The sequence below is a fragment of the Aethalodelphis obliquidens genome, unplaced genomic scaffold (assembly GCF_003676395.1).
Source record: "Aethalodelphis obliquidens isolate GAN/ISIS:26980383/991018 unplaced genomic scaffold, ASM367639v1 scaffold5, whole genome shotgun sequence".
Taxonomy (NCBI): domain Eukaryota; kingdom Metazoa; phylum Chordata; class Mammalia; order Artiodactyla; family Delphinidae; genus Aethalodelphis; species Aethalodelphis obliquidens.
Window position 1 is genome coordinate 19,476,756 of NW_020837949.1, and position 13,687 is coordinate 19,490,442.

General features: G+C 40.6%; 1 protein-coding gene across 1 annotated transcript in view; it reads right to left on the reverse strand.

Annotated features, from left to right (window-relative positions):
* EXOC4 (exocyst complex component 4) overlaps positions 1-13,348 on the reverse strand; it is an 837,065-nt gene extending 823,717 nt beyond the window's left edge. The window contains exon 1 of the mRNA XM_027101893.1: positions 13,232-13,348. Coding sequence (XP_026957694.1) covers positions 13,232-13,317 — 86 coding nt within the window. The 5' untranslated portion in view covers positions 13,318-13,348. The remainder of the gene's footprint in view (positions 1-13,231) is intronic.
* Positions 13,349-13,687: the final 339 nt, after the last annotated feature.

Sequence of the window (13,687 nt, forward strand, 5' to 3'; positions counted from 1 at the left end):
GTTCCTAGTAGCCAATGCAAAGAGAACCCTAGCCAATTATATATAATTCCCATTCTCAAAAAGACAGATTCCAGTTGCTCTAAGCAAGCAAACTTTAAACTAATACTAAATTCTAAAAACAAAAAAAAACTTTCACTTAAAACAAGAAGACAGGGACTTCCCTGGTGGCACAGCAGTTAAGAATCCACCTGCCAATGCAGGGGACACAGGTTCAAGCCCTGGTCCGGGAAGATCCCACATGCCACAGAGCAACTAAGCCCGTGCACCACAACTACTGAGCCTACGCTCTAGAGCCTGAGAGCCACAACTACTGAAGCCCTCGTGCCACAACTACTGAGGCCTGTGTGCCTAGAGCCTGCACTCCACAACAAGAAGCCACCGCAGTAAGAAGCCCACACACCACAACGAAGAGTAGCCCCCACGTGCAGCAACTAGAGAAAGCCTGCGTGCAGCAACGAAGACCCAACACAGCCCAAAATAAAAAAATTTTTAAATAAAAATAAAACAAGAAGACATTACACAATATAGTGACCAATGTCCTCAACAACCTTCTAAAAACAAAGTAATGAATTTTACACGGCCATTTCTTATAAGTCCCTTCAAGAACGTAACATTAAAACACAACTCGGACCTAAGAGATTTTCAAAGACTCTGAATATAGTCCAAAGTATTAAGCTTTCCAATGATTTTAATCTAAGAATAGAATTTAGGGAATTTAAAGGACTAAATGGAACAAATCATGTTTCATTAACTTCCTCCTCTGAGCAAGCCGTTTGATAGTTCAAGCTGACCAGACAGAAATTCTCTGAAGAGAGCCCACCGTACAAGTATTCAGTATTGGAGGGCTAATAGAGGACTGTTAAACATTGTAAGACAGAAAAGCATGTAGTAAGACTGACAAGTGTGAAAAATTAGCCTGACCAGGGCTCTTGCCTGAGCCTCAACATTGCCAGGCTGTCACTCTGGAAGCATTTTAGGGTATTTTAACAAATAAGAGTGCCCAGAGTACCATATGTTATGGACTGAATTGTGACACACACACCACCTACCACCACAAAATTCATATGTTGAATCCCTAATCCCCAACGTGACTGTATTTGGAGGCAGGGCCTAGAAGAGAGGTAATAAAGATTAAGTGAGGGGCTTCCCTGGTGGCGCAGTGGTTGAGAGTCCGCCTGCCGATGCAGGGGACACGGATTCGTGCCCTGGTCCGGGAAGATCCCACATGCCGCGGAGCGGCTGGGCCCGTGAGCCATGGCCGCTGAGCCTGCGCATCCGGAGCCTGTGCTCCGCAACGGGAGAGGCCACAACAGTGAGAGGCCCGTGTACCGCAAAAAAAAAAAAAAAATTAAGTGAGGTCATACAGGCAGGGCATTAATGCGATGGAACTGGTGTCCTTCTAAAAAGAGGAAGAGACACGAGAGCCCTCTCCCTCCCCACACACTCAGAGGAAGGGCCATCTGAGGACACATGAGAAGATGGCCATCTACCAGCCAAGAAGAGAGGCCTCACCAGACACCAACCCTGATGGTACAAGACCGTGATCTTAGACTTCTAGCCTCCAAAACTGTGAGAAAATTTGTTGTTTAAGTCACCCAGTCTATGGTATTTTGTTATGGCAGCCTGAGCAGACTAATACACCACCCTATAAAACACAGGAGGTGTTATTCTGGTTGGGTACAATCTCAAGGCAGATGTTATCAGTAATCCCCCCCCTTAACCTCAGCAACACAGATTCTTCCCCAAGAAGAGTCACCTGCCCGATAGAGTCTCAGATAACTAATTAACCTGCTATAAGAAATATTTAACATAATACACCTGAATTTTGGTGACACCTGCAGAATAATCAGCATTAAGTCAGGCTTTCTGAAAACAGTTAATATGCTTAATTGTCTTCTAAGGGCATTCCTTGTTAGCATCCAGTGACCTCTCCTCCAGGAATGATAAAGATTAAACAATTAATGGAAATCACTTCAAGCAACTCAGAGAAACTAATTACAAGTAAGGCTCCACATATCCAGAAATCACTTACCAGGAAGCTACAGCTCTATAGATCAAAATCTACAGTAAGAATCAAATCTCCTCAGTGATCCCCATTCTGGGAAGTACTCAAAGTGGGCCCCTTAGCAGATAAACTAGATGTCACTGAGCCCCTGCACTTTTTACTCATCAAGCACCTGAATCCCTCAATCAGTACCACCTTCTCTCTTTTTCGGACAATTCTTGTGAATTTTTTAAATTGCATAATGGAAAAAGCAGGAGGAGTCATCTTTACAACATATTCTAACATATTATCATAAGGCCCAAACTGAGTATTTTTAAACTCTCAACAAATATTCAAGGGTTAAGTAGTTTCTGAACCTCACTCCAAGTAGGACGAAAATGAACAATTAACTTACTGATCTTTCTAGAACATAGTATTCCTTTTTGTTATTGATCCCAACACAAGAAAAAAAGAGTCTAGAGCTGACATGATTCTTGAAAACGTGAATTCTATTTTCTTTTCCAAACTGCTTTTAACTAGAAGATATTAGATTACACTATTAGATCCACTTAGCCGTTATTTCAGTGTGAGTCAGATTTTCTCTTCTTCGAAAATATGTAACAGCCATCCTAAGAAATGCCTGACAGTAACAATATACCTATTATGTCAGGAGGGACACTAAATACAGTTCTGAGTAGTGTGAAAGTACAAACTGAAAAGGAGGAAAAGAGTTTACTACGACTATGAACCCTAACCAAACAAGTTGAGAAGTGGTCTTCAAAGCCTATTAAAAAAAGCAGACCCCTTTGTATAAGAATAGTCTACAAAGGCTTCCAATGAACTATAAAAACTCGTAATTCTGAGTTTTGTAAAAAAAAAAAAAAATTACACATTAAATATATGAGATGTGTATCACTATATAATCACATAAGATATGGCTTCACTCAAAGCATAACCAAATCTACATTACACTTTTAAATCAGATTTTATTATATTCAATTAGACATCGCAATTGCTTGTTTCTGAATTATGTCTTATTAGATCCCACAAAATACAAGATAATCCCATCCCAATTGATAGCGAATCCCATCCCAACTGATAGTGATTCATAATGACAAGTCCCTCTGAAAAAGTTTTCTGATGCATAAAAACAACATCCCCTAATTCACTACAAAGAGATTCACTTAATATCAAGTGACAGTAAACAATTTCTGCTTTAAAGTCAATTGAAAATTTCACTGGCATCTTCCTTCAGACAGTGCTTAGGGCCAATTACTACACCTGACACATGCAGTTTTTCTATATTTCAATTAACTCGGTTATATAAAACACTTGTGGGGACCAAAAGTATAAATCTTGTAGCCAACAGAGAAGGCCATTACCAAAATTAAGTAAAATCACCTCTACCAAAAGCATACAACAGTCCAGGGTTGACAAAGTCAACTTAAAATCTCCCCCACCCTTACCGAACCAAACCCTACCTCTCTTTCACTCCCATTTTAAGCCCCATGTCCTTAAAGCACTGTTTTCAGTCATCTCATTTTTCACCTCCTGGGGAATGTTTGTTACTACAACGCATTACAGCATTCGATCATTTTAAACATGTATGCTATTCCCTAATGAGAAGTTTCTAGTGAGTTCCTCAGAAACAGTGTTTTATAAGATATTAATAGACATTATGTGGTAATAGGCTATTTTGGAAATTCTGGGTTACACAAATTGAAGGTTTCCTAACAACAGTCATTTTCAGGAGACTTTAATATGTTAATGTACAAGGTACCTCTGGGCGGGAGGTTGTCTGGGTAGGAGCGGAGTGGATAGAAGAGGAATATATTATGCAGCATTTCTGCAATTTATTAACCTACAGAACCTTGTCATTCCCACCACCTTCCCTCTCCCCAGCATATACATATATTATAAACATACATACACATGTGAAATTTTTATGGAAATTTTCAAACACAAAAATTAAGAGACTCATTGAATAAACCCAGCTTCAACAATTATCAACACATTCCCATCTTGTTTCATCTATACTCTCACTGACTCCAATCTTCTTATTTTGCAGCAAATTCCAGAAGTGATATCATTTTTACTGGTATGTATTTCAGTATTTATCTGTTAAGAAGAGTACTTTTTTTTTTTTTAATGCGGTACGCAGGCCTCTCACAGTTGTGGCCTCTCCCATTGCAGAGCACAGGCTCCGGACGCGCAGGCTCAGCAGCCATGGCTAACGGGCCCAGCCACTCGGCGGCATGTAGAATCTTCCTGGACCAGGGCACGAACCCGTGTCCGCTGCATCGGCAGGCGGACTCAACCACTGCGCCACCAGGGAAGCCCAAGAAGAGTACTTTTTAAAAAGAAAAATAGCCATACCATTATCTCAGCTAAAAACAAGCTAACAATGCTACTTGGTTTCTTGTATTTTCCCAAATTATGTCCTAAGGGCTACTCAAATTAACATTTATTAGACTCACCTGAGGCTCTTGTTAAACAGCAGATTCAGGTTAGGTGGTTCAGGTGGCGCCTAAGAGTCCGCATTTCTAACAAGCTCTCAACTGACATTTGAGTACAAAATAACGTCTCCCGTAATATTCAGCACAATGAGGCACCAAGTTTCCAACAGAAAAACACCTGAATTATGTGCCACGGTATTTTTTGCAAAGGCTTTATAAAAACTTTTAAAAGAATAAATGAAAGTCAGAAAAGTTTCTAAGGATCTTGAAATACTTATTTTTCTTACAATGTCAAATGATACACGAGAATTTTCCCTTATAACTTCCTGTTAAATGGTGAGTCTCAGTGTTTTTCAAGGTGAAAACCACAAAGGACTGGCTACCATAAAGACCAAGGTCATAACTCATTTCATAGCTTGAAAGCAGTTAACAAAAACGTATGGAGCAGCAGAGTATAAGACAATAGGGTAGGGCTTCCCTGGTGGCGCAGTGGTTAAGAATCCGCCTGCCCAAAAAAAAAAAAAAGAAAAAGAATCCGCCTGCCAATGCAGGAGACAGGGGTTTGAGCCCTGGTCCGGGAAGATTCCACATGCCGCAGAGCAACTAAGCCCGTGCACCACAACTACTGAGCCTGTGCCCTAGAGCCCGTGAGCCACAGCTACTGAAGCCCGCGCGCCTACAGCCCGTGCTCCGCAACAACAGAAGCCACCGCAATGTGAAGCCCGTGCACAGCAACGAAGACCCAACGCAGCCATAAATAAATAAATAAAGACAATAGGTGACTTCCCTGGTGGCGCAGTGGTTGAGAGTCAGCCTGCCGATGCAGGGCACACGGATTCGTGCCCCGGTCCGGGAGGATCCCACATGCCGCGGAGCGGCTGGGCCCGTGAGCCATGGCCGCTGGTCCTGCGCGTCCGGAGCCTGTGCTCCGCAACGGGAGAGGCCACGGCAGTGAGAGGCCCGCGAACCACAAAAACAAACAAACAAAAAAAGACAACAGGGAAGCAGAGCTCACCACTGCAAACTGCAAAAGGCCAGCACAGGTTGCAAGCGTCCCAGTGCAAACAAAAACAAAACCACCGGGCTTCCCTGGTGGCGCAGTGGTTGAGCGTCCGCCTGCCGATGCAGGGGACGCGGGTTCGTGCCCCGGTCCGGGAAGATCCCACGTGCCGCGGAGCGGCTGGGCCCGTGAGCCATGGCCGCTGAGCCTGAGCGTCTGGAGCCTGTGCTCCGCAACGGGAGAGGCCACAACAGTGAGAGGCCCGCATACCGCAAAAAAAAAACCAAAAAAAAAACCAAAAGAAAAAACAAAACCACCACCAACAGAAAGAGTCTAAGTACTATGTCACCCAAAGAAAACCCATTTACCAGCCACACTAGACCTCAATAAACAATACCATCACAGGTATTAAATAAAAAGAACTACATTTTTTAAAATATGTACATAAACAGATGCAAACTAGTTCCTAGGCATTTCTAAGAGTTCTGGAGGAAAAGTTCCTGAAAAAGTACTATACGAAATGAACTGTTTCATTAAATACTCTGTAAAATACTGCAAAATCAGAAAGACCATCAGCGCTGAGATACCTAGCTCACCTTCGCGCCACAACTTCATTTAGCACATCTGGTTACTTTATTCTTCCTCTCTGAGCATAGGCAACCCAAAATTTGACCCATGACGATTAATATCCTGAGATATTTTTTAAAATATGAAGCACTGATAGACTTCTACTGCTGGAATGGATTAAATAACAGGAAATAGATTTACCCTCCCATCTGAAACAACAAACAGAACGGGTTTCAAAACCTTGGACATGAAAGCTGTTCGAATTTGCAGAGCAGAGTCCCGGAGAGGAGAGAGCTACCCAAAGCACCCTGGCGATCTGTGGAGGAGCTCCCTGGAGTCTTCCCCTGAGCATGCATGGTAGAAAACTACTCAAGGCCACAAAAAGAACCACCTGAAAGCACTGCGAGAACAATTATCTGAAATCACACACAGCCAGAGTGAAAAATCTCATCACTCACAGAGCACTGGGTGGAGTACTCAGGATTTTGCCATAGTACTGAGACAAAATGGCCCTAAACTAATGTTGCTCTGCTCCCAATTAGCAAAATTTAAAACAGGACCTTAAAGGGCCACACTGTTTCCAAGTAACAGCCACATCCCAGAACAATGCTCAAGAATATTTATAGGAAAACAAAGATATCCAATATCAGTACCCAACAAGGTAAAATTCACAAAATCTAGCATCCAAAAAGTGGCAAGGCACACGGGGGCGGGGGGGCGGGGGAGGGGAAATTAATCAACCAAAACTAACCCCAAAATGACAACAGATGATAAAATTAGCAAAGAACATTTAAACAGTTATAACACCTGTATTCCATGTTCAAGAAGCTATAGGAAAGACTGAAGATATTTTTTTAAATACCCAAATCAAACTTCTTAGAGAGCAAAACCACAATCTAATAAAAATTACATTACATGGAATTAACAGCAGATTAGGAATTGCAGAAAAGATTAGTGAACTTTAACACACAGCAACAGAAACTATACCAAAAAATAAAAACTCACCAAGAAGAAAAACCCAAAAAAATAAAAGAGGGGGGGAGAACATCAGCGTTCAGTGAGCTGTGGGACAACTTGAAGTGTCTTAAACTACTTAAAGGTAGATCTGACAAACAATACATGGACTTACACATGGAAATCTACAAAAAAATTGCTAAGAGGAGTTAAGTGGAGAGAGATACCCTGTTCATGGATCAGAAAACTCATATTGTTAAGACGTCAATTATCCCGTATTAATCAGGACATTCAATGCAATCCCAACCAACATCCCGGCGGGTTTTATTCTAGAAATTGATTACCTAATTCTAAAATTGATATGGAAATGCAAAGGACCTAGAATGGCCAAAAAAACTTTGAAAAAGTAGAACAGAGTTGGAAAGCTTACACTATCTGTCTCCAAGACTTATAAAAGCAGTAATCAAGACTGTGTAGAACTGTCATTAAGATAAACAGATGAATGGTACACACTAGAGAGTCAAGAAACATTGATAGCTCCACACTGGCCACCTGATTTTTGACAGAGGTGCCAAAGAAATTCAGTGAAAAAGGAAGTCTTTTAAACAAATGGTGTTGGAACCACAGGATATCCTTACAAAAAAACTGAACTGGAAAAAAATTGACAGGGATGCTGGAAGTGTTCTCTATCTTGACACGAGTACTGGTTACACAGGCAAAAATTCATTAAGCCATATACTTAATATGTGTGCACTTTACTATATGTATGTATACCTTAAAAACGGAGACATTAAGTTATCGTGTTAAGTTTAGCACACAGAGTAAGATCCCATATTTATCTTTTAAAATATTTCTATCTATCCATCCAACATCTCATACAGAGAGAGAGACACACACAGAGAGATCTAAAATTAGGCTCACCTAATATCAATGATGGTAACTTATGGAGGATAAAGTTTGGAAAAATATTTTTTACTTTCATCTTCACATTTTTCTGCATTTCCATTGTTTGAATACTTTATAATGAGTATGTACTATTTTTATAATAATGCAATGATTTTTAAAAGCTGAAAGCAAAGTTATTAACAATGGTTAATTCTGGGTGAATATGAATAACTTATATTTCCTTCTCTGTAATTTTCTACCACTTTAAAAATATTCATACAAAGATATTTATATTCTTTTGTTATGCTAAAAAAAGTGTTAACTTTGTTATAATTACAACCGTTAAGCCCTGTAGGTACCTGGACAGGATCCACACAAAAACCTTAAAAATAAAAACAGTATTTTGGGAAACAGGATTTTTGGACAATGTTTCTCTTTGATGACTTTTTTTTAACAAGTCTATGTGATACGATTTTTATAAAGGAAAATGGGAAAAGTTACAATGACAAGTGTGCATAGAAAGAGAACAAAAAGCATAGAATGTTGGTGAAGATCTCACATATATCCAACAATGGAGAAAAGATAATCTTTTCAACAAATGGTGTGAGAATAACTGGACAGTCACCAAAATAAAAATCAATCTAGACAGAGATCCTACAGCCTTCACAAAAATTAATTCAAAATGAGTATGAGACCTAAATATCAAACACCTAGAAGTTAGCATAGGAGAAAATTGAGATGACCTTGGGTACAGCAATGACTTTTTAGCTACACACCATTCGTGAAAGAAACAAGTGATAGGCTGGATTTTACTAAGATTAAAAACTTCTGCTCTGGACAAGACGAATTCTCTGCCTAGAGAATAAGAAGAAAAGCCACAGACCAGGAAAAAATATTTTCAAATCACATATATCCACATACGTGCAACAACACTGTCTAAATGACAGTGGGGTAAACACTTCCCTCTTAATCATGCAGTAGAGGAGAGTTAACAGAGACAATCATCAAAAATACTCGGTTTCTGGCAAGAGCAGGGGAAAACAGGTACTCTAATACACCACTTGTGGGGATGTCAATTACCGTCTTTCTGGAGGACATTTTGGCTCTGTCAAAACACAAAATGCACATATACTCTAAATCAGCTATTCTCTTGCCACTGCCATGGACTTACGATATACTGCCCAATGTACAAGAATGCTCATTGCAACATATTTTTAACAGAACAAAAAATAAAACCAAAAGTATGTGTTGGGGCTTCCCTGGTGGCGCAGTGGTTGAGAGTCCGCCTGCCGATGCAGGGGACATGGGTTCGTGCCCCGGTCCGGGAAGATCCCACGTGCCGCGGAGCGGCTGGGCCCGTGAGCCGTGGCTGCTGAGCCTGCGCGTCCGGAGTGAGAGGCCCGCGTACCGCAAAAAAAAAAAGTATGTGTTAAAAAGTGGGGGGGTATGGGCCACCAATTAAATAGACTATGGTGTATCCATGTGACAGAATACTACCTAGACACTAAAAACAATGAATAAGATCAACGTGTGCTGCTAGAAAAGATCTCCAAGATAAAGAAAAACAAATGAACAAAGGTTCAAAAGTGCACATAGTATGATCCCATTTGTTTCAAGCACATAGAATATATAATTTTTATGAATATTCCTTAAGTGCATATAAACTCATAAACAATATTAGATATTAATACATTAAAGAATATATATTATTTTGTTTAAAGATTATACATTCACACATACTTAAATACAGTCTTATATTTCCCTCAGGACACTTAAAAGGGGTATGTTTCAGGAGGGAGACGAACAGGGGGGAAAGTCTACGTTTATTTTGTACCTCTTGAAATATCTGACTTTTCTAAATATGTAACTAATTTTTAAAAATTATGCATAAAATTTTAGAAAATCACATATATAATTTTTTAATGGCAACGAGGGTTATCTAGGCAAAGAGACCATGGTCCCTTCGGTTTGCTTGTTTATAGTCTTTTTATCTTTAATAAATGTTTTACATTTTATGTCTGTTCATATTTTACATGTTTCTTATACACACATAAGCACAGATATATTTAAATCTAGCTTCTTTAGCTGAGTCTCAAATTATCAAAGAATTACCATCTTAAGTCAGCTATACAAGGTTTCTTAGTTACAAAGAGAACATTCTGTCAACTGGCATCAAACATTCTAGTCAACATAGCAAGGATATTTCTGACGGAAAATTATATCCTGGTTGCTATCTGGCAAACTTACTCAAATCAACTTTCTAACCAGAGAAGCTGGGGCTCCTGGAAAGGAGGAAATGAACATTTGGGTGCCTTCTCTGTGCCAAACTGTGAGGCACTTTTACATACTCTTATTTAATTTTTTGAAAACCCAGAGCACATTGTATGATTATCCCATTTTACAAATGACAAACTAAGACACAGGGGTTTTTAAGTAATGAGTCCAAGGTCACTTTACATGGATAATACAGTAAGGCTCTACTACCTATACCAAACCTCCCACTGAAGACTCTGACAACATTTATCTATAAGAAATGGCTTGGAAAAAACCTGATCGTTATCACCCCAAATTAAAACTATATACCTCAAAGCCTTTAAGAAATTTCAATGCTAAAAATTACACGAGGTTAGAAACTTAGACATGGGTTCCCAAGGTATCAATTCTGTGCGTTTAGCAAAAAATGGGAATTCTTTTGCCCCTTACATCCATATATGCTTCCAGATGCCCCAGGGCTTCCAGAAAGTTTATACGTGTTTAGTTTCCAGATATACCAACAGTAATTTTCAAACAGTACTGCATCACTAGAGTCAAGACTCCCCAGGGTACAAAGAGAGCTGGAAATCCTAAAAACCATTATGAGACAGGCTCAGATGGAGAGGAGTTAGTGCTCCTCTCCATCAACACTAATCCCCTCATGACTCCGAGGACTCCGAGGACTCTGCTCTGAACAGTGACCACACTCCCTTCCTGCCACAGTCTGTGGCATGGACCTCAAAGCTGTTTGTTCAAAGTTCTGATCAAAACGTGGACTCCTTCATCAAAGTTTACTTTGAATTAAATACAGGGCTGACCAAAATACTCTGAGGAGGAAGGGGATTTAACAGGTGTCTACCATAAAGGATTTACCAAGTTTTTGAAACTCCAACTTCTGTGAAGACATAAAAGTTGATGACCATGTGAGCCTTTAACTGCCTTCAAACCTCCTTGACATCTGTGAGCGGAGTCTGTCCACAAAAGCTCCGCTCCGAGGTTTCAATGAGGTCTCCTCAAGTCACAGCCCAAGTCTGTCTTCCAAATTAAACCAGCTATTAAAGGCCAACTCATAAAGAGAAGAGAGTCACATGTAATTGGGAAGTAAATCACCTAACAGTAAGTGGTAGACACATTTCCCAATTAAAAACCTGACAAGACCTCACAAAAATAAAATAACATCTCCAAAATGCCATCTTGCTTGTTTCCTATTTAGCAGGGCTGCCTGCCCCAACTTCACACCAAACAAAAGGTTGGGGTGGGGGGTGAATCAACAGAAAAGTAGGAAAATGCTGTGTGGGTACCTTGTGTGTCCAAATAGTACATCGGCAGGTAATTAGGACTCTGTCCATCCAATTAGTTCCATTTTAAAGGGCCAGGGGCAAAACTTAAAACCAAAAGCTGTGGTTAGCAGCAGCCTCCAAAAGACGCAGTCCCAAACACCATGCATCCCCTCATCAAAGCATGGCATCACAACAGAACCTCTTCTGCAAAACCCCATAGTCCACCCTTTGAAACAGCTGACCCTCTTGAAATATTTTTATTCAGTATTTTATAAATGGTTAAGAATTTCATTTATGAGTCTCAAGGCACTTAAATAACCCATCCACCAAATGTAACACTTCCATTACAATTACACTATACTTCTTTAAATCATTTTGACTTTTAAATGCTTTAAAGTGGACTATCCCTCTAACAAATTAATCATTTAACTATTTGGTACCATGGCTGCAAATAGTGATGAGATTTGGTTATTCCCCATATATACTCCTACCCTGTCAGGTCAAACCCTTATCCACCTATTATCCTCAGGTCAAACCCTTATCCACCTATTGTCTTTTTTCCATTTAAAAGATGCTTGTAACAATAAATGCTGTTTATTGCTAATAGGATGAATATGAAAATATAGTGTTATGCTAATACATAATGTAGTACAGAAATGACACCTGTTACGTATCAGAACGGAATTGAAGGAGAATTTTTAACATTCACTATTCAAAAAGGAAAAACAACTGCTCGTTGATAGAAAAAGATAAAGCTAAACTATTCAAACTTTTCAAAGGACAGTGGACTCTATCACTAACAAGTAATTTATTTTGTGACAAAATGACAGGTCCAAGGAAACACGGAAGAGAACTGGCACGTACCAGATACATCTTCAGGGATGCTCAGATTTTATAAACATGAGCCTAAAATGGTTTTCCTTTTTGAGGCTTGTTGCCAAAGCAACCAGGAAAGCTACAGTCTTTGCGAGAGAATTTGAAGTAGAGGTTAAGGATAAGAGGAGGTAATCATGAATACAATGTTGCAAGACGGGTAACACAAAGAATACAAATTGAACAGACAGACAAAGCAGCAACTTCAGAGTCAGAACAATTTACTAACAAGAGATCTGCATCCTCCGTTCTTTTTATTTTCATTTTATTGAAATGGGTTTGAAAGGGTTCTCCACCCTTATAATTTATTTCACTTAAAGAAAAAACAGCCTCTAAAAGGTCGACCGCTCCTACTCCCACCATATATAGTCTGGGAAAATGATATGCATAGAGGATAACGTGAAATTTGTTTTGTTTTTTAAAGACTAGATCGGGATAGGAAGGCAGAACAAAAATCAAACACGGATGTGTGCTTTCAAACCCACAGCCCTTCTACCAGCTCACTACAGGCTCTCGTATTTGAGGCTGTGGCCATTCACAGGTGGTTGGAGGTGTCCAACGTGTGAGAACACAGTCTGCAACTCGTGACAGGAGTCTCCGGACTTCAGGGCCTGACACCCAGAAGCCCAGGGAACAAGATGCCTTCCACAATGAGCGGTGCTGAAAGCAATCAATCAGTAAATGTATGAATAAGTGAACACACCTGGCTTTCTCCACCAAGTCCCAAACAGTGTGCTTTTAGGGCCCCGGGACCCTAATGCGAAGCTCTGGCCCTAAATTAGGAAAACACTGCGAGGCCGGGCTCCTCCCTCTAGCCCAACCCCAGAGAAAAAGGCAGAACTGTGGGGGCCCTTGGGAGGGGCTGAGGGGAGGCAAGGAGGGAAGGGAGGGGTCAGCAGGGTAGAACCCAGCTAACCCTTCTCCCTTCCAAAGCGGAGGTCGAAGCGCTGCCCCCGTCCCCTGACCCTGCCTCCCTCACCTGATCACAGAGATGAGCAGCCCCGAGGGGTCTTTGCTTTTGCTGACTGTGCTTCTGTATTTCCCACCAGCTCCTTCTGCCGCCATCTTGGTACAAGGTGGAGAGCGGCTGAGCCAGAAGGAACAGAGGGTAAACTCTGTAATTGACCTCTGGAGAGTGCACCAATGGGAGAAGAAAAGTCCAGAGTCACGGAACTGGATAATCCAATCGGTAAAGGAAGGAGGCGGGACTGAAGCAGCAAGTTTCGAGGGCCGACGCGCGCTCTAAGCATTCTGGGTACTGTAGTTTTCTTCCGCGTTTCCTGGGCGTGCAGAAAAACTGATCTAGTTGCGACTTGATGAAATCTCCTAATGTCTTCATTTGTATTTATTCTGATCGTGGGTTTTTTCCCAGTTTCCTTGTTTTTAGAATTTTATTACTTTTTAAATCAAATTTATCTGACATTGCCAAAGTGCG